Source organism: Lagenorhynchus albirostris, chromosome 17, assembly GCF_949774975.1.
Source record: "Lagenorhynchus albirostris chromosome 17, mLagAlb1.1, whole genome shotgun sequence".
Lineage (NCBI taxonomy): Eukaryota > Metazoa > Chordata > Mammalia > Artiodactyla > Delphinidae > Lagenorhynchus > Lagenorhynchus albirostris.
In genome coordinates, this window is record NC_083111.1 from 46,014,826 (window position 1) to 46,033,869 (window position 19,044).

General features: G+C 38.7%; 1 protein-coding gene across 1 annotated transcript in view; it reads left to right on the forward strand.

Moving 5' to 3' along the window:
• SPAG1 (sperm associated antigen 1) overlaps nt 1–19,044 on the forward strand; it is a 98,531-nt gene that overhangs the window by 54,027 nt on the left and 25,460 nt on the right. The window contains exons 10-11 of the mRNA XM_060127430.1: nt 15,214–15,627; nt 16,013–16,112. Coding sequence (XP_059983413.1) covers nt 15,214–15,627; nt 16,013–16,112 — 514 coding nt within the window. The remainder of the gene's footprint in view (nt 1–15,213; nt 15,628–16,012; nt 16,113–19,044) is intronic.

The following is a 19,044-nucleotide window of genomic DNA, read 5'->3' on the forward strand; positions in this document are numbered from 1 at the left end:
AATGTTTCTCTATCTTTGGTAATTTTACTTGCTTTTAAGTCTGCTTTGTCTGACAGTAATATAGCTATTTCAGCTCTCTTTGGATTAATATTTTCACAGTATATATTTTCCTAGGCTTTTACTTTAACCTACCTATATAATTAAGGTGGTTTTCTATTAGACAGTAAATAGTTGGGTCTTGTTTTTAATCTTACTATCTCTTGTCTTATAACTGGTATATGTACACCATTTACAATTAATTATTGATGTTTGTAGTAGGTCTAACATTGTATTATTTGTTTTTCTGTTCCTTTGTTTTTTTCCAACTTTTTTTCTTTTATACCTTCTTTTGAGTTATTTAAATATTGTTTAGTTTTACATTTTAAAATATTGATTGTGTTTTTTACTGTATTTCTTTGTACATCCTTTTAATGGTCCCACTAGGAATTTATATATACATACTTAACTTTCCACATTTTACTTAGAATTAATATTTTACCACTTCCAGTGGAATGTAAAAAAAAAATCTTACCACCAAATCAGTCCCTTTATCCACTGTCTTTATGTTGTAGTTATCATGTGTTATATCTACGTTCATTGGTATTCCCATTAGACAATGTTATGCTTTCTGCTTTCAACCTCTCTACATTTTTTAAAGAATTTAAGAGGAGAAAAAACCAGTCCTTTATTTACTCAGATATTTGTCATTTCTACTGTTCTTCCTTCATTCCTAATGGTACATGTTTCTTCCTGCTATCATCTCCTTTACACATGAAGTATTTCCTTTAGCATTTCTTTTAAAGAATGTCTGCTAGAGATGAATTCTCTTAGTTTTCCTTCACTGAGGATGTCTTTATTTCACCTTCATTTCTGAAGGATATTTTTGCGGGATATAGAATTATTATATAGACAGTCCTTTGTTTCAGCGTTTTAAACATTTTGCCTTGCTGCCTTCTATCCTTCATGATTCTGATGAGAAATCCATTGTTATTCAAATTGTTGTTCCCCTATATTTGATGCATTGTTTTCCTCTGGATGCTTTCAAGACTTTTTCCTTTGTTTTTATTTTTTTATTTTTATTATTTTTATTTTTTTTATTTTTATTTTTTTTATTTTTATTTTTTTGCGGTACGCAGGCCTCTCACTGTTGCAGCCTCTTCTGTTGCGGAGCACAGGCTCCGGACACACAGGCTCAGCAGCCATGGCTCACAGGCCCAGCCGCTCCGCAGCATGTGGGATCTTCCCAGACTGGGGCATGAACCCGTGTCCCCTGCATCGGCAGGTGGACTCTCAACCACTGTGCCACCAGGGAAGCCCTGTTTTTATTTTTTAGCAGTTTGATTATCATATGTCTTGATGTGCATTTCTTTGAATTTATCCTTTTGGAGTATGCTGAGATTCTTGAATCTATAAGTTCATGTCTTTGCCACATTTGTGAAGTTGTCAGCGCTAAGTTCTTCAAAGTTTTTTCTGGACAACACTATTTTTCCTTTCCTACTGGGACTATTGTGACACAATTGTTAGACCATTTGGTATTGTCCTACAAGACTTTGAGGCTCTGTTCTTTTTTTCCCCCAGTTATTTTTCCTCTCTCTTGTTAAGATTGAGAAATTTCTCTTGATCTATATATTCAAGTTCACTGACCTTTTCCTCTCATCTCAATTGTATTATTGTAGCCATTTGGTGAATTTTTTTATCTTGGTTATTGTATTTTTCCATTGTAATGTTTCCAATGGTTCTTTTTTTTTGAAATCTTCTATTTTTCAGCAAAACTCTTTAATCTTTCTATTCATTTTAAGAGTGTTTGCCTGTATTTCTTGGAGCATGGTTAGTATTGCCACTTTAAAGTCTTTGTTTGAGAATTCATAACATCTGGTTATCCAGGGTTTAGTATTACTTAATTGCCTTTTTCTTTGCCACATGTTGAGATTTTCTTTATTCTTCACTTGTAAGGAATTTTGTACTGTATATTAGCAATTTTTAATATTATTATATGTGATTTTCAGTTTTGTTTAAATCTGATGGGGAACTTTTACTTTAAAGCAGTTAATCAATCTGGTTAGTTTTGGGTAACAGTTCTCCTACCTGACTTCCGTGGACTATGGTTCTAATGTCAGTTTAGTTTCAAAACCTTTGCAGCACTATTTGGATCTGTCCCACTTGTGTACCACCCCATGACCAACTGGGGCCTGGGTAATGGTTTCCCCCGGAATTCACTTCTCAAAATTTTTGGTAGGATGTTTAAGGTCAAATTTATGCACATGGATCACCTGGTAGGTAAGCTCATTTCAGTTACAATTTTATGCAATTGTTTTCTTAAGTTCCCTCCTCTCTGTGATTCTTCCCTACTCTTTCTGGATGCCAGATGTTTTCCTTCCTCTTCCTTTGGCTAGAAAGCCACACTTTAATTCTACTGTACACTTCCCATGACTATGTGCCTCCAGTAGTGAGCAGCAAGAGGAAAGAGAAAAGAAAAAAAGCAATGGGGATATCCTTGGGACCACAGTTTCTCTGACCAGAGATAAGAGTTCTCTCCCTCAAAGTTTTAGCTATCTACTTGGCTGCTACTGCAGCTGCTGAAGGATTGCCTAGGAGCTGGGATTGGAGAGAAAGGAAAAACAAAACAAACAAACAAACAAACAAATAGAAATAGGGAATTTCCCCGTAGGGGCCAACTATTTCTTTTTTTTCTTAAGATAAATAATAAAGGGGACCTCCTAAAGCTCTTTTTCTCCATACCCAGTGCAGTTTTGGGTTTTAAATTGACTTTGACCCAGGCTAGGAGATATCAGAGGAAAGAAAAATGAGAAACTCACTGCTGTTTGGGAGGTATTTCCAATTCTAGTTCCTTTCCCCAATCAGCCTGCTACCATTTACTTTTCAGCATCCTCATATAACTGCTCCATGAATTCTGTCCCAGGTTTTTAATTGTATTCAGTGTGAGAGACAGGGTGGATTATGTTTACTCCACCTTGACAGGAATTGCTCTTCTCACTACTTTTTTTTTGGGGGGGGGAACAATTAGCACACTTGAAGAACTGTGAAAGTGCTTTACTTATATTATTTCACTTAATCCGCAAGGAAGCTATAATATCCATACTTTTATAGATTAGGAAACAGAAGCTTAGAAAGGTTATTTGCCACATTTGCATAGGTTATAAGTCATATGGTTAGGATATGGCCCCAAATCTGTGAGATTCCAAAGTGTATCTCTTAAACATGGTTATTAGATACCAACTAAGGAAGTACAGGTTCTATAAAACCCAGGCTGAATATCACCGGGCTACACTGTCAAAGAAACAGATATAATTTGGTGTTTATCCACTCTTGTGCTGACGCTGTACTAAGAACTCTTATCAGAGGTTGAACATATGTTGAGAAACAAGTGGGTTAATGACTAATATGATCATTTTTGATTAAAGAATGGGCAGAGGAACTCAATAGACATTTTTCCAGAGAAGACATTTATATGGCCAACAGGTACATGAAGAGGTGCTCAACATCACTAATCATCAGGGAAATGCAAAGCAAAACCACAATGAGATATCACCTCACACCTATTTGAATGGCCATCAACAAGAAGACAAGAGAGATCACAAGTGTCAGTAAGGATATGGAGAAAAGGAAACTCTTGTACTATTGGTGGGAATATAACCACTATGGAAAACAGTATGGAGGTTCCTCAAAAAATTAAAAAATAGAACTACCATATGATCCAGCCATCCCACTTCTGGGTATATGTCCAAAAGAAATGAAATCACTATCTCGAAGAGATATCCATTGTTCCTTGCAGCATTATTCCCAATAACCAAGATATGGAAACAATCTAAGTGTCCACCAAAGGATGAATAAGTAAAGAAAGTGTGATACAAACACACACACAACACAGACACACACATGAACATTATTCAGACATAATAAAGAAGAAAATCCTGCCATTTGTGACAACATGGAGGGAACTTGAGGGTATTGTACTAAGTGAAATAAGTCAGACAGAGAAAAATACTCTATGATCCCACTTATGGTGTGGAATATTAAAAAAGCCAAATTCATAATAATAGAGAGTAGAATGGTGGTTTCTAGGGCGGAGGGGTTGGAGGTATTGGGGAGAAGTTGGTCAAAGGGTATAAACTTCCAGTTATAAGGTGAATAAGTTCTGGGGATTCAGTATAGCATGATGACTATAGTTAGCAATACTGTATTATATACTTGAAAGGTGCTAAGACAGTAGATCTTAAATATTTTTATTACAAAAGTAATAGTAGTTCTGTGATGGATGTATTAAGCAACCTTATTGTGGTAATCATTCTGCAGTATATATGTGTATCAAATCACCATACCGTACAACTTAAACAGTGTTATGTGTCAACTGCATCTCAATAAACATACTAAAATGCCCTCTTCACAAATAGAGATAAACAGCAAAGGGCTAATCAAAAATTAGTAACACATATGGTTCCATGATTAAAACTCTGAGTTAGGATTACTGTAGTGTAATATCACTTAACAGATTGTTATGTTTCTCTCTGAATTAGGTGGTTATCCCTAAGGTAAATCCCATAGGGAAGCAATATTCCCATTCAGATTTCCAAGCAGGCAGAGCTTTAAGAGAACCATTTCTGATCCTGTCACTTATGCCCGCCCCCCCCGTAATTATTTTGTAGATTAGGGAATATATAAAAGTATGCAAGATTCAGAAAACAAAAATGTCTTGATGAGGAAGGATATAAATTTTAAGACCAGTTAGTTCCCTTTTATCAGAAGCAAATCAAGATTAGGTAGGTTAAATGGCTGGAAGCCCAGAAGTAGTGCTTTTAGGATGAAGGAAGAACAATGGGACTATATTATGTTCATTTTTACCAAGTTCCATTGTTAGATAATATGTAAAAAGAGGTCCTGGAGCCTTGGACAAGACAGGAGAAATCCAAGTCACTTTTAGGAAAATAATGTGAAAGCCCAGAGGGAGGTTATCAAACTGGAATCTTTGCCTGTGGTTCCCCTCCCACCACATTCCAAGAAAGAATTCTTAGTCATTATGGGGTATGATGCAGGGAGCCCTGAAGACCATGAGAAAATGCAGCAATTAGTGTGCTCTATCCTTGGCTGATACTGCTGCTTCCCTGTGGGCTCCACCTGGGTTGGCCAGGCCCAGGTCATCCAGACTGAGGTAGAACATAACCAATGGGTTTAATCTCACAGCTGACAGTTACTGAGCACCTACTCTGTGTCAGGTACTGAGATAAGACAATTGATAGGCTTTCTTCACCTGTCCTTTTGAGGACTGCTATGAAGAAATACCTGTCCTCGCCAGGCTGATTGGATCTGAGATTTGAGTTCATGGGCTTTCTCGGAAACCTCCCTATTTGTGTTTTCCTTCCCTAGTAGAGAATATTTAGAAGTGGCCGTCAGAGGAAAGTAAGCCTCTAGACTCCCTTGTAGTGTTGTTGCTTATTCTCCACTTAAAAATGAAATATAAGAAAATTAAACAGTCATTGACAAACAGAAGAATAAAATGTAAATATTCCTCTTGTCCTAGAATTGGTGGGATCAGGAGGTTGGAAGGGTGGGGATTTCAAAGAGTTAAAACAACAGACAAAATCATAAAGAGAAAGATGAATTATTTTGATTATGTAAAAATTAAAAACTTGTATAAGACAGATGCCATAAAAAAAATAAAAGGCAAATGACAAATTAGTAAAATGGCAAAGGGTTTATGACCTTAAATATGAAGAGCTTTTACAAAACAATAAGACCAAGTTAAAGAGCCTAGTACCAAAATGAACAAAGCATAGGAACAGAGAAATCACTAATGAAGAAATTAAATGATCAATACATTTTTTTTTTTTTCTGCGGTACGCATGCCTGTCACTGTTGTGGCCTCTCCTGTTGTGGAGCACAGGCTCTGGACACGCAGGCTCAGCAGCCATGGCTCATGGGCCCAGCCGCTCCGCAGCATGTGGGATCTTCCCAGACCGGGGCACAAACCTGCGTCCCCTGCATCCGCAGGCGGACTCTCAACCACTGTACCACCAGGGAAGCCCCGATCAATACATTTTTGTATTGCTAATAAAAAGATGAAAGTTAAATATAGATTTTTTTTCTCCCATCAAATTGACTGAGATGGAAAAAAAAAGTATTCTTTGTTGTCAATGGTAAGGTAAAATAAGCATTCTTTTTAAAAACTTGAGATATAATTCATATATCATAACATTCATCCTTTACAAATTCAGTAGATTTTAATATACTTACAAGGTTGTACAATCATCACGACTGTCTAATTCCAGAACATTTTTATCATCACAAAAAGAAATCCCATTCCCATTAGCAGTCACTCCCATCTCCCTTTCCCCTGGCAACTACTAATCCACTTTCTGTCTCTACAGATTTGCTTATTCTGAATATCTCATGTAAATGGAATCATACAATATGTGGCCTTTTGTGTCTGGCTTCTCTCACTCAGCATAATGTTTTCAAGGTTTATCCATGTTGAAGTGTTGAAGTATGTATCAGTACTTCATTCCTTTTTTATTCTTCCAGTTTTATTAATCTATAATTGACATTAGCACTGTATAAAGTTTAAGGCATACAGCATACTGATTTTCCTTACATACATCATGAAATGATTATCACAGTAAGTTTAGAAAGCATCCATCATCTCATATAGATGCAACATTTTTAAAATAGAAAAAAAAAATTTTTCCTTATGATGAGAACTCTTAGGATTTATTCTCTTAACAACTTTCATATATAAAAGTGTTAATTATGTTTATCATGTTGTACATTACATCCCTAGTACTTATTTACCTTGTAACTGGAAATTTGTACCTTTTGACTGCCTTCATCCATTTCCCCCTCCCCTCATTCCCCACTTCTGGTAACCACAAATCTGATCTTTTTTTCTATGAGCTTGTTTATTTGGTTTCGAAGTATAATTGACTGACAACATGTTAGTTCCTGCTACACAACTTAGTGATTTTGTATTTCTATACATTTCAAAATGATCACCACAGTAAGTCTATATGATCTGTCACCATATGAAGATATTACATAATTATTGACTATATTCTCCATACTGTACATTTCATACCTGTGACTCATTTATTTTTGCAAGTGGAAGTTTTTACTTAATGTCCCTCACCTTTTTCTCTCTTTCCCTCAGCCCCTTCCCCTCCAGCAACCATCTGTTTGTTCTCTGTATCTATGACTCTGTTTCTGTTTTATGTTTGTTCGTTTGTTTTGTTTTTATATTCCACATATAAGTGAAATCATACAGTATTTGTTTTTCTCTGTCTGACTTATTTCACTAAGCATAATACCCTCTACATCTATCCATGTTGTCACAAATGGCAAGATTGCATTCTTTTTTATGGCTGAGTAATATTCTATTATATATTTTATGTACATTTATTTATATATGTATGCTACATCTTCTTTATCCATTCATCTATTAGTGGTTTGCTTCCATATTTTGGCTATTGTAAATAATGCTGCAATGAACATAGAGGTCTGTATATCTTTTCTAATTAGTGTTTTGGTTTTCTTCAGATAAACACCCAGGAGTGGAATTGTTGGATTGTATGGTAGTTCTGTTTTTAATTTTTTGAGGAATCTCCATACTGTTTTCCATACTGGCTGTACCAATTCACATTCCCACCAAGAGTGTACAAGGGTTACACTTTCTCCACGTCCTCACTAACACTTATTATTTGTTGTCTTTTTGATAACAGCCATTCTGACAGGTGTGAGGTGATAGCTCTTTGTCGTTTTAATCTCTGATGATTAACGATTTTGAGCATCTTTTCATGTGCCTGTTGGCCATCTGTGTGTCTTCTTTGGAAAAATGTTTATTCAGATCCTATGCCCATTTTTTAACTGGGTTGTTTGGGTTTTTTTGCTATGAGTTATATGAGTTGTTTGTATATTTTGAATACTAGCTCATCAGATATATGGTTTACAAATATCTTCTCCCATTCAGTAGGTGGCCTTTTCATTTTTTCATAGTTTCCTTTGCTGTGCAAAAACTTTTTAGTTTGATGTAGTCCCATTTGTTTGTTTTTACTTTTGTTTCCCTTGTCTGACGAGACATATCCAAAAAAATATTACTAAGACCAGTGTCTTAGTACTTCACTCCTTGTTATGGAAAATAATATTCTTACATTGATAATATCACATTTTCTTTATTCATTAATCAGTTGATGGACATTTGGTTGTTTCCACTTTTTGGCTATTATGAATAATGCTTTTGTGAACATTCATGTACAAGTATTTTTGGTTTGTGTTTATGCATGTACATATGTTTTTAATTTTGGGGGGTATATACTTAAAAGCAGAATACTGGGTTATATGGTAACTCTATGTTTAACTTCCAGAGGAACTGCAAGACTGTTTTCCAAAGTGTTTATACCATTTTATATTCTTACCAGCAACATATAAGGATTCCAATTCCTCCACATTCTTGCAAACACTTGTTATGGTTTGCCTCTTTGAGTATAACCATCCTAATGGGTGTAAAGTGGTAACTCCTTATGGTTTTGATTTGGATTTCCCTAATGACTTATTATGTTGACCATTTTCCATGTGCTTATTAGCCATTTGTATATCTTGTTTGGAGAAATGTTTATTCAAGTCCTTTGACCATTTTCAAATTAGGTTGTCTTTTTATTGTTGCATTGTAACCATTATTTTTGTATTCTGGATATTAAACCCTTATCAGATACTTGATTTGCACATAATTTCTCCCATTCTGTGGGTTTTTTAACTTTCTTGATAATATCCTCTGATGCACAAAAGTTTTTAATTTTGATGAAGTCCAATTTATCTACTTTTGTTACTTATACCTTTGGTGTCGAATATAAAAATCCACTATTAGGACTTCCCTGGCAGTCCAGTGGTTAAGACTCCATGCTCCCAATGCAGGGGGCATGGGTTTGATCCCTGGTCAGGGAACTAAGATCCCGCATGCCACGTGGTGTGGCAAAAAAAAAAATCCACTGTTAAATCCAAGGTCATGTAGATTTACTCCTATGTTTTCTTCTAAGAGTGCTACGGTTTTAGCTCTTATATTTAGGTCATTGATTTATTTTGATTAGTTGAGGTAGGAAGGAGTCCAACTTAGCTTTGATTTTTTGTTTTTGTTGTTGTTTTTTGACATGTAGAAATCTAGTTGTCCTAACACCATTTGTTAAGGAAACTATTCTTTCCTCATTGAATGGACTTGGCACTTTTGTCCAAAATCAGTTGGCCATATCCACACACTTATGGTCAATTAATCTACAACAAAGGAGGCAAGAATATATAATGGAGAAAAGACAGCCTCTTTAATAAGTGGTTCTGGGAAAACTGGACAGCTCCATGTAAAATAATGAAATTAGAACATTTTCTAACACCATATACAAAAATAAACTCAAAATGGATTAAAGACCTAAATGTAAGACCAGGAACCATAAAACTCCTGAAGAAAATGTAGGCCAAACATCCTTTGACATAAGTTGTAGCAATATTTTTTTGGATCTGTCTCCTCAGGCAAAGGAAGCAAAAGCGAAAATAAACAAATGGGACCTAATTAAACTAAAAAGCTTTTGCACAGCAAAGGAAACCACCAACAAAACAAAAAGACAACCTATTGAATGGGAGAAGATATTTGTAAATGATAAGATCAATAAGGGGTTAATATCCAACATATATAAACAGCTCCAACAACCCAGGTCAAAACAACGACTTGATTAAAAAATGGGCAGAAGACCTGAATAGACATTTTTCCAAAGGAGATATACAGATGGCCAACAGGCACATGAAAAGATGACCAACATCATTAATCATCAGAGAAATGCAAATCAAAACCACAATGAGAGGGCTTCCCTGGTAGCGCAGTGGTTGAGAGTCCGCCTGCAGATGCAGGGGACACGGGTTCGTGCCCCGGTCCCAGAGGATCCCACATGCTGCGGAGCGGCTGGGCCCATGAGCCGTGGCTGCTGAGCCTGCACGTCCAGAGCTTGTGCTCCACAGCGGGAGAGGCCACAGCAGTGAGAGGCCTGCCTACCGCAAAAAAAATACAAATAAAATAAAATAAAAAATGGTCAGGGGAAAAAAAAAACCCACAATGAGATATCACCTCACATCTGTCAGAATGGCTATCACCAAAAAGACCGCAAAGAGCAAATGTTGGCAAGGATGTGGAGAAAATGTAACCCTTGTGCACTGTTGGTGGGAATGTAAATTGGTATAGCCACTGTGGAAAACGGTATGAGGGTTTCTCACAAAACTAAAAATAGAACTACCATATGATCCAGCAATTCCATTGCAGGACATATATATTCAAATATTCAAATATATTCATATATATTCAAATAAAATGAAAACAAATACTGTATGCTAACACATATATATGGAATCTAAAAAAAAATTGGTTATGAAGAACCTAGGGGCAGGACAGGAATAAAGATGCAGACGTAGAGAATGGACTTGAGGACACGGGGAGGGGGAAGGGTAAGCTGGAATGAAGTGAGAGAGTGGCATGGACATATATACACGACCAAATGTAAAATAGATAGCTAGTGGGAAGCAGCTGCATAGCACAGGGAGATCAGCTCGGTGCTTTGTGACCACTTAGAGGGGTGGGATAGGGAGGGTGGGAGGGAGACACAAGAGGGAGGAGATATGGGGATATATGTATATGTGTAGCTGATTCACTTTATTATAAAGCAGAAACTAACACACTATTGTAAAGCAATTATACTCCAATAAAGATGTTAAAAAAAAGAAAACACTAATTTGAAAAGATATATGCACCCCAATGTTCATAGCAGCATTATTTACAATAGCTAGGATATGGAGGCAACTTGTGTCCATCAACAGATGAATGGATAAAGAAAATGTAACACACACACACACACTGGACTACTACTCAGTCTTAAAAAAAGAGTGAAATTTTGCCATTTGCAACAACATGGATGGAATTGGAGGGTATTATGCTTAGTGAAATAAGTCAGAGAAAGAGAAATACTATATGATAAAACTTATATGTGGAATTTAAAAAATAAAATAAAATAGTGGATATAACAAAAAAGAAACAGACTTACAGACATAGAGAACAAACCAGAGGGGAGAGGAAAGCAGGGAGGGACAAGGTAGGGGTATTGGATTAAGTGGTACAAACTACTATGTGTAAAATAAATAAGCTACAAGGGTATATTATACAGCACAGGGAATATAGCCAATATTTTATAATAACTATAAATGGAATATAACCTTTAAAAATTGTGAATCAATATTTTGTACATCTAAAACATATAATATTATAAATCAACTATACCTCAAAAAAAATAATAAAGGTGTATTAAAACAAACAAACAAACAAAAAAACTACCTGACTGACATGGTCCAAAGCTGTGGTTTTTAGATGTTTCATTGATTTGCATTTGATAAAAATTCAAACATATTTTACCCTAAGAAAACAATCACATGGCCATAGATGCATGGGTTTATTTCTGGACTCTATTTCATTGGTTTATATGTCTATCCTTATGTCGTACCACGCTGTTTTGATTACTGTAGCTTTCCATAAGTTTTGAAGTCTGAAGTGTAAGTCCTTTGATTTTGTTCTCTTTTTCAAGATTGTTTTGGCTATTCTAGGCCCCTTGAAATTCCACATGAATTTGAGGATCAGCTTTTCCATTTCTGCCCAAAAGGCTGTGGAGTTTTGATAGGGATTATGTTGAATCTGTAGACTGCTTTGTATAGTATTAATATTTTAACAACATTAAGTCTTCCTATCTATGATCAAGAGATGTTTTTCCATTTATTTAATTTCTATTTTTTAAAGGATCTTTTTTTTTTTTTTTTTTAGATGTTGGGGGTAGGAGTTTATTAATTAATTTATTTTTGCTGTGTTGGTGTTGGGTCTTCGTTTCTGTGCGAGGGCTTTCTCTAGTTGTGGCAAGCGGGGGCCACTCTTCATCATGGTGTGCGGGCCTCTCACTATCACGGCCTCTCTTGTCGCGGAGCACAGCCTCCAGACGTGCAGGCTCAGTAGTTGTGGCTCACGGGCCTAGTTGCTCTGCGGCATGTGGGATCTTCCCAGACCAGGGGTTGAACCTGTGTCCCCTGCATTAGCAGGCAGATTCTCAACCACTGCACCACCAGGGAAGCCCTATTTAATTTCTTTCAGCAATATTTATTATACAAGTCTTTCACTGCCTTGGTTAAGTTTATTCCTAAATATTTTATTCCTTTGGATGCTACTGTAAATGTAATTATTTTCGTAATTTCCTTTCAGGATTTTTCATTGCTAATTTATAGAAACAACTGATTTTTGTATGTTGATCTTGTACTCTGAAATCACTGAATTTGCTTATTAGCTCTAGTAGTGGTTTGTGTGTGTGTGTATTCTTTGGGAATATATGTACATTTATATATATATAGGTATAGATAGATAATCTATATATAATCATGTCATCTATGACATAATCATGTCATCTCTGTAGATAATCATGTCATCTCTGTAGATAATCATGTATCTATGAATAGAGATAGTTTTACTTTTTCTTTTCAATATATATGTCTTTTATTTCTTTTTCTTGTCTAATTGATCAGGCTACAACTTCCAGTACAATGTTGAGTAGCTGCAGTGAAAACAGCATCTTTGTCTTATTCCTGAGCTTCAGGGGAAAGCTTTCAGGATTTCACTATTGAGTATGATGTTAGCTGTTTTTCATAAAAGTACTTTATCATGTTGAGAAATTTTACTTCTCTTCTTAGTTTTCTGAGTGTTTTTATCATGAAGGGGTGTTGGATTTTGTCAAGTTCCTTTTCAATGTCAGTTATGACCGTGTCAGTTTTTCCCCTTGTCCTTTAATGTCATCTGTTGCATAGATTGATTTTCTACTGTTGAACTACTCTTCCATTCCTGAGATAAATCCCACTTGGTCATGATGTATAATCCTTTTAACAGTTTGCTAGTATTTCATTGAGGATTTTTGTATCTACCAGCTACCCAAACCACCCCACCCCAGGGTACTGAAGTCTTTGTGGTCTTCAGATCTAATGATTTTCTTTAATCCTTATGCAGTCAAAACTCTTGGCCATTCCTTCCTTTGATATTGGTTACTGTTTACTCCTTTCTCCCTGAAATACTCTTTCTTCTTGGTTTCTGAGGCAGTACACCCTCCTGTTCTCTCTCATTTCTAGGTACTCCTCCATCTCCACTGGAGATTCTGATCATCCTTTAAGCGTTTTGTTTTTGTTTTTGTTGTTGTTTTTGTTTTTGCGGTATGCAGGCCTCTCACTGTTGTGGCCTCTCCCGTTGCAGAGCACAGGCTCCAGACATGCAGGCTCAGTGGCCATGGCTTACGGGCCCAGCTGCTCCGTGGCATGTGGGATCTTCCCGGGCCCAGCTGCTCCGTGGCATGTGGGATCTTCCCGGACCGGATCTTCCCGGACACAAACCCGTGTCCCCTGCATCTGCAGGCGGACTCTCAACCACTGTGCCACCAGGGAAGCCCCCCTTTAAGTGTTTTATTTCTTAGGATCCTTTGGAAGATCTCAGTGACTCTATTCACACTCAAACTTCGGTGATCCTTTTTTTGCCAGCAATTCCCAAGTCAATGTCTCTAGATAAGGCCTCCTCTGACCTACATTTGGAGCTACCTCCTGAACAACTCCTCTGGAATGTCCCACAGGTAGTTAAATACCCAACAGGACTCACAGGTCTTTCATGTTCAGGCCTCTGCTTACCTTTGCAGGAAAATGTTAAGGGGCATTTCAGTCTTAAGGAAAGAGGTACAGCATTCATTTCATTTGAATCTCAGTTATGTTGGTTTCTAGCTCTTCATGCTTGAGAGAATTCCTTAGCTTCTTCCATGTGTTTCTCTTGCTTCATTTGTAATGTGGGGACAATACTTGGTATGAAGATTAACGATAATGAAAATGATAATGTAAAGGTCTTGACCCATGTTAAGTTCTAAATAAATGGCAGCTATTTAGTAATAGTATTGGTCAGACATACAAGGGAATAGAAAATAATACTAGCTGTCCATCATTTCTACTGACACTGACTTAAGCTTCCATCCATTTTTTTTTTTTTCATCCATTTTTATGCTGGGTGGGACTTGAGCAGCAGATTCCAGATGAAGAGTACTGGAGCCTTGCTCTGGGTCCCATTTGGGGATTTATCTCTATAATAAGATCATCTTTCTATTGTTAAGCCCCTTTTGGTAAGTGATCCAAAACTGGATGTTATTCTGCTGTATAGAAAGCTGTATTTATTAATTAGTGTGTTTTTATACTCATTGCTTGCCTTAAGGTGATCATCCATCCACTGATTTTTATTTAAGTACTAGTGGTTTTCTACTTCCTCTGTCTTTGTGCTTCAAATTCTGGCTTTACCATTCATGAAACAGAATGGGAAATAGATTCATTAAAAATCAGATTAGAATTTGTTACAAGAGAAAGCTGGGAAGTTTCTGCATTTAGTGCTTTGAAATGATGAATTGCTTTGTTTTAAATATTAAGACACCCATCAATGAAATATTTATACATCATTTGCCTATTTAAATATCAATTCAATAATCAATTATTTAAGCTCTGATAAGTACCTGAAATCTTTCAATCAAGATCAAAGGAACTTTTAAGTTTGAATAAGGTATTGTACTGGAAATTTTACTGTCTTTTTAAGGTTCACTTTAAAAACCAGGTGCCTGTTTTATGTGAGTTCTTTGCTAAAATCATTTTTAAATGGCTTAAAAATCACTTGGACTTTTTTTTTTTCCAAATTATCTTCTCCCAGTCCCTTAACATAAGGAAAGGGTGCCCTAACTTTGGGTGCAATTATTGTATTCAAGTTTTAGTGACTTCATTCATTAATTTCTAAACTGTAAATGGAAGAAAAGTACATATTTTGTTAAGGCCTACCTCGATACGTATGCGTTGATGAAGGGAATGATTTTGAAATGCCGGTTTTCACGTCCCTAGCTCTTCAGCGTTTGAAGAGTTAAATCCGGGGTTGGCTTCTGTCCCTAGCCCGGGAAGCTACTAGGGCTCGGAGCGCGACCTCCGCTGTTAACCCTCTGGGCCAACCGGCCCCCCAAAGGCGCCGGAACCGCCGGATTCCGCCCGAGGGGCGGGCCCACTCTGCCTGGCTTCTCCCGCGACCCCGCCCCTGCGCCGGCACCGCCGAGGCCTCCCTGGTAGTTGCTCGCGATGATGCAAACACTCACTTCCCGCATCCACTCCCCACAGAGGCCGCGGAGCCGGCGCCTGCCGGGCGCGCCGCCGAGCTGCGCGCCATGGGCAACATCCAGAAGAAGCTGACTGGCAAGAGCGAGGGCGGCAGGCGGCCGCAGAGGGGCGCGCCGCGGCGGGGCCGGGCGCCGGAGGCCGGCGCGGACAAGCGGGACCGGCCGCGGGCCCCGGCGACGGCGGGCGGCTCCAATGGGCACCCGGGCGGCGGGCGGCGCTCGGGGGGCCCCGCGGCCAGCGCGCCCCCTGGTCCCGGCGCGTCCCCCGGACCTGGCGCGCCGCCGGCGCCGGCGCCCGCCGCCCCACTCGGCCCCGCCGGCCTGAAGAGCCAGGGCAACGAGCTCTTTAAAAACGGGCAGTTCGCCGAGGCGGCTCTCAGGTACTCGGCGGTGATCGCGCAGCTGGAGCCTGCAGGTGAGTGAGCTTCGCCCACGGGGTCCCTGGCCCCTCGGGCTGCGGCTCGCGGGACCTAAAGGGGCCACCGCGGGAGAGGCGCGGGCCACCTCCCGATTGACAGGCGCTCGCCCTGTAGGTTCCTTCCCAGTAACCGAGGGCAGGGCAGGAGCGACTCCACCTCCGGGAGCTGTACCTTGGAACGCGTAGCGTGTGCCCGGGCGGGGCACGGTTGCCGCGGTCCCTTACGGGCTTGGCCTCTCTGGCCACTGCGGGCACAGGGAGGTCCTCGGAGCTGCATTAGCAGCGGGGTGTAGGACTGCAGTGCCGCGGGAGACCTCAGTTGTCTGTTGAACTGTGATTTCGCTAATGGATTTTAACTGTATTTAATTAAATGTGATTTTAGGAAGTGGAAATGCAGATGATCTAAGTATCTTATATTCAAATAGAGCAGCATGTTACCTAAAAGACGGAAATTGCAGTGGCTGCATTCAAGATTGTAACAGGTAAACTGCCCGTTTTCAGCTTTGTCAAGAGATTATCATTTCACTGTGATGAATGCAGTATTTAATATACTAAATTTTCTGCATAAGAGTCTAATTAAGACATTTAAGATGTGTTAATTGGTTAATACATAAAACTTGTAAATCCTTTCACATATATGAAGACAATTATAGAAGATTGTGCAAACTTTTTTCACTTCCACTGCTATCACCTTAATTCATACTCTTTTTCACATCAGTCTCAGAGTACTGGAGAAGCCTTCTAACTAGTCTCTGCTTCCTCCAATCCACTGTGGCATCAGAATAGCTTTTCCTGAAGCATTATTTTGTGCAGACTGTTTCAGCTCAGTGGCTCAGTATGGTCTTCTAGATAATTATAACCTCCTCTGTCACCACACTGCCCCCCAAAAAAGCTTTCTGCTCCCATTTGGTTCATACCTATAATGCCCTCTGTACATCTTTGCTTTTCAGAAATCCTTCCTCTTCAGCTTCCCCATCCTCTCTGCTTTCCTGATCACCTCGGGCTCCCTGGTCATCTGCATGGCTGTAATGCTTGCACTGTCACTCTCACACCTGTAGGTACTTATGTCATCCACTGCATTGGATTTTAAGCTCCCTGAGGTCAAGAATCATGTATTATAGGGTTGCATCCCTCAAGCACATTAGTCACCCATGGTACTCAACAAGTTACATGCTGAGATGGATGAATATATTTACATGAATAAAAAGTATCATTTTACCATTAAATAATAAGCCTGCTTCAGGAGCCCTTTGGAAAGAAGCTACTATTAGTGCATCTAAAAAATAAGAAGCCATATGTACTGGTTTAACCTTCACAGTTTTGGTTTACTCCTGTAGTCTGGTATAATTGTTAATATCATCCCCTTTCACTCTCAGAAGCCCTAGTTTGGACAGTAGCATGTGTGGACACCTTGATTATGAGGTAAACAGTTTTTTTTTCCATTGATAGTATCAGTTTATTGATATGGATAAAATCTTGCTGGTATCTGTGCCTGCAGTTTAAAAAGAAGGCCGTGAGCTGCTTGGATTTTTTGCCGATTTTACATATTCATATTTAAAATCAATAATATTTATATTCACATTGGTCTGACTCTAGACCCCACCTACTGCTGTGCTATCTCACACTAGCTAATTGTTAGGTTTTCAGGATCTTGTGAGTTGGTTGAAGTCAAGTTGGTAGTTGAAATCTGCCATGGTTGGAGTACTACTAATACCATGAAAATTGGCAAATGACCCAAACCTGGGCCTCTTTACTCAGGAGAGCCGGTTGTTAAACATTTACCGCTGCCCATAACTAACAACAAGACCACGTGTATTTGCAGATTATCAGGCACGTTGTGATTTGCAGCTAAGAACCTTCCAGTTCAAGTGTGTGATGGTAATATATTACCCTTCAGACTTGTCTGAGGTCTTCCTTCAGTGAGTGAGTTCAGGACTCTAGTTACAAACAGTGGACTCACTTTATCCTTAAGTGAGAGTAAGGTGGCAGACATTTTCTTGCTAAAATGTGTTGTTTCAGTGTAGACCCAGGAGGAAGTCACAGAGGAGACTCTGGGGTCAGGAGTGGGGGTGGGCACTAGAATGGAGGTTTGCCCTGGAGGAGAGCGGGAGATTGCCTGCAGGGGAGGAAGGGAGGGAGGGAGGTGGGTGGTGGTTTAGGTAAGGTGTCCTTAGTTAAAAGCTGTGTTCTAGGCTGAGGAATCTGGTTCTGCTGGTCAGTACTGACCTTTCTAGAAGCCGACCTACTTAGATGTTTTCTTTGATACCTGGTGTATGAGTCTCAGCATAAGGAGCATGGTGTGATTTTACGCCAAAGCAGCGATTCTCAAACTCATTTCAGTGCCAGGGAAACCATGATTTACTTATGTGAACATGTTGAACTATGGCTGTATTTAAATATGTATAAACTAGGAACCAATTATTAGCAGAAGGATGTCTGTTTTCTCTTCACCTGAAAAAGATTACATACATTTTAAAGGGAGCCTATTTTTTAGTTTTTCAGTTAATTATCTTTGCTCCTTGGAGAGTTGTTTCCTGTTGCAGGAACGCTTATTACAAAACAAGTGGTAGCAGGATTCAAACAGCGGAAAAAGAAAAACTGCCCAGGGCAAAGTTTAAAATAAGGGAGAGGGGGAACCTATGAAATAACTTTGTATGCATTTTTGGGGGAAAGTCTTTGATTTTAAGTGTCTACACTCCTGGGGCCTACTCTGAAGCACTTCCCTTGAGCTCTTTCCCAGGGGCTTATGGAGAGCAGTTGCTGGGAGCATGAGGCTGTTTGAGGAGCTCAGTGGCTGCAGGCCCTGCCCTCTCCTCCCCTCAGCATCTCCAGGTTTCTAGGTTAGGCTTCCAGATGAAGCATGAAACAGGGTTATGACACCTAAGAAAAGTTTAAAACCAAATGATTTTAAACAATAAAACAATTTCTAGAAATAATTCTAGAATTATTTCTACAAATTCTAGAATTATTTCTAGAAATTACTTGTCATTCTCATAATTGCTTATCAGCTAAAAGAAAAATCTTCACTGTTCCCATCTGTCAGAGAATCTTTTTGGGTTATCTAAACCACATCAAAAATCTTTCAGCTGATTTTCCATTGAGGGTATTCTGACAGAATCAAGACGAATGAATGTTGCCTAGTAATTCTCTGCTTTTTCTCATCTTTGTTGCTCACAGACGGACTTGAAATTAGAAGACGATTTAAGAGTCTTAACTGTGTTAACTTGAATAGTTAAGCTTTTGTAAACTCTGGTTTAAAAGTTCTCTGTGTTTGTTTTTATGAATGGATGTGCTTTTTTTTTTTTCTTTTTTTCTTCTAGTGGAATTCTCACTTAAAAGCTCACATTCATTTTCAGGATTGCGGTTAAAGAGAAAAAACCTTGCATTTACTTGGCTGGGCAATGCTAAAAATTA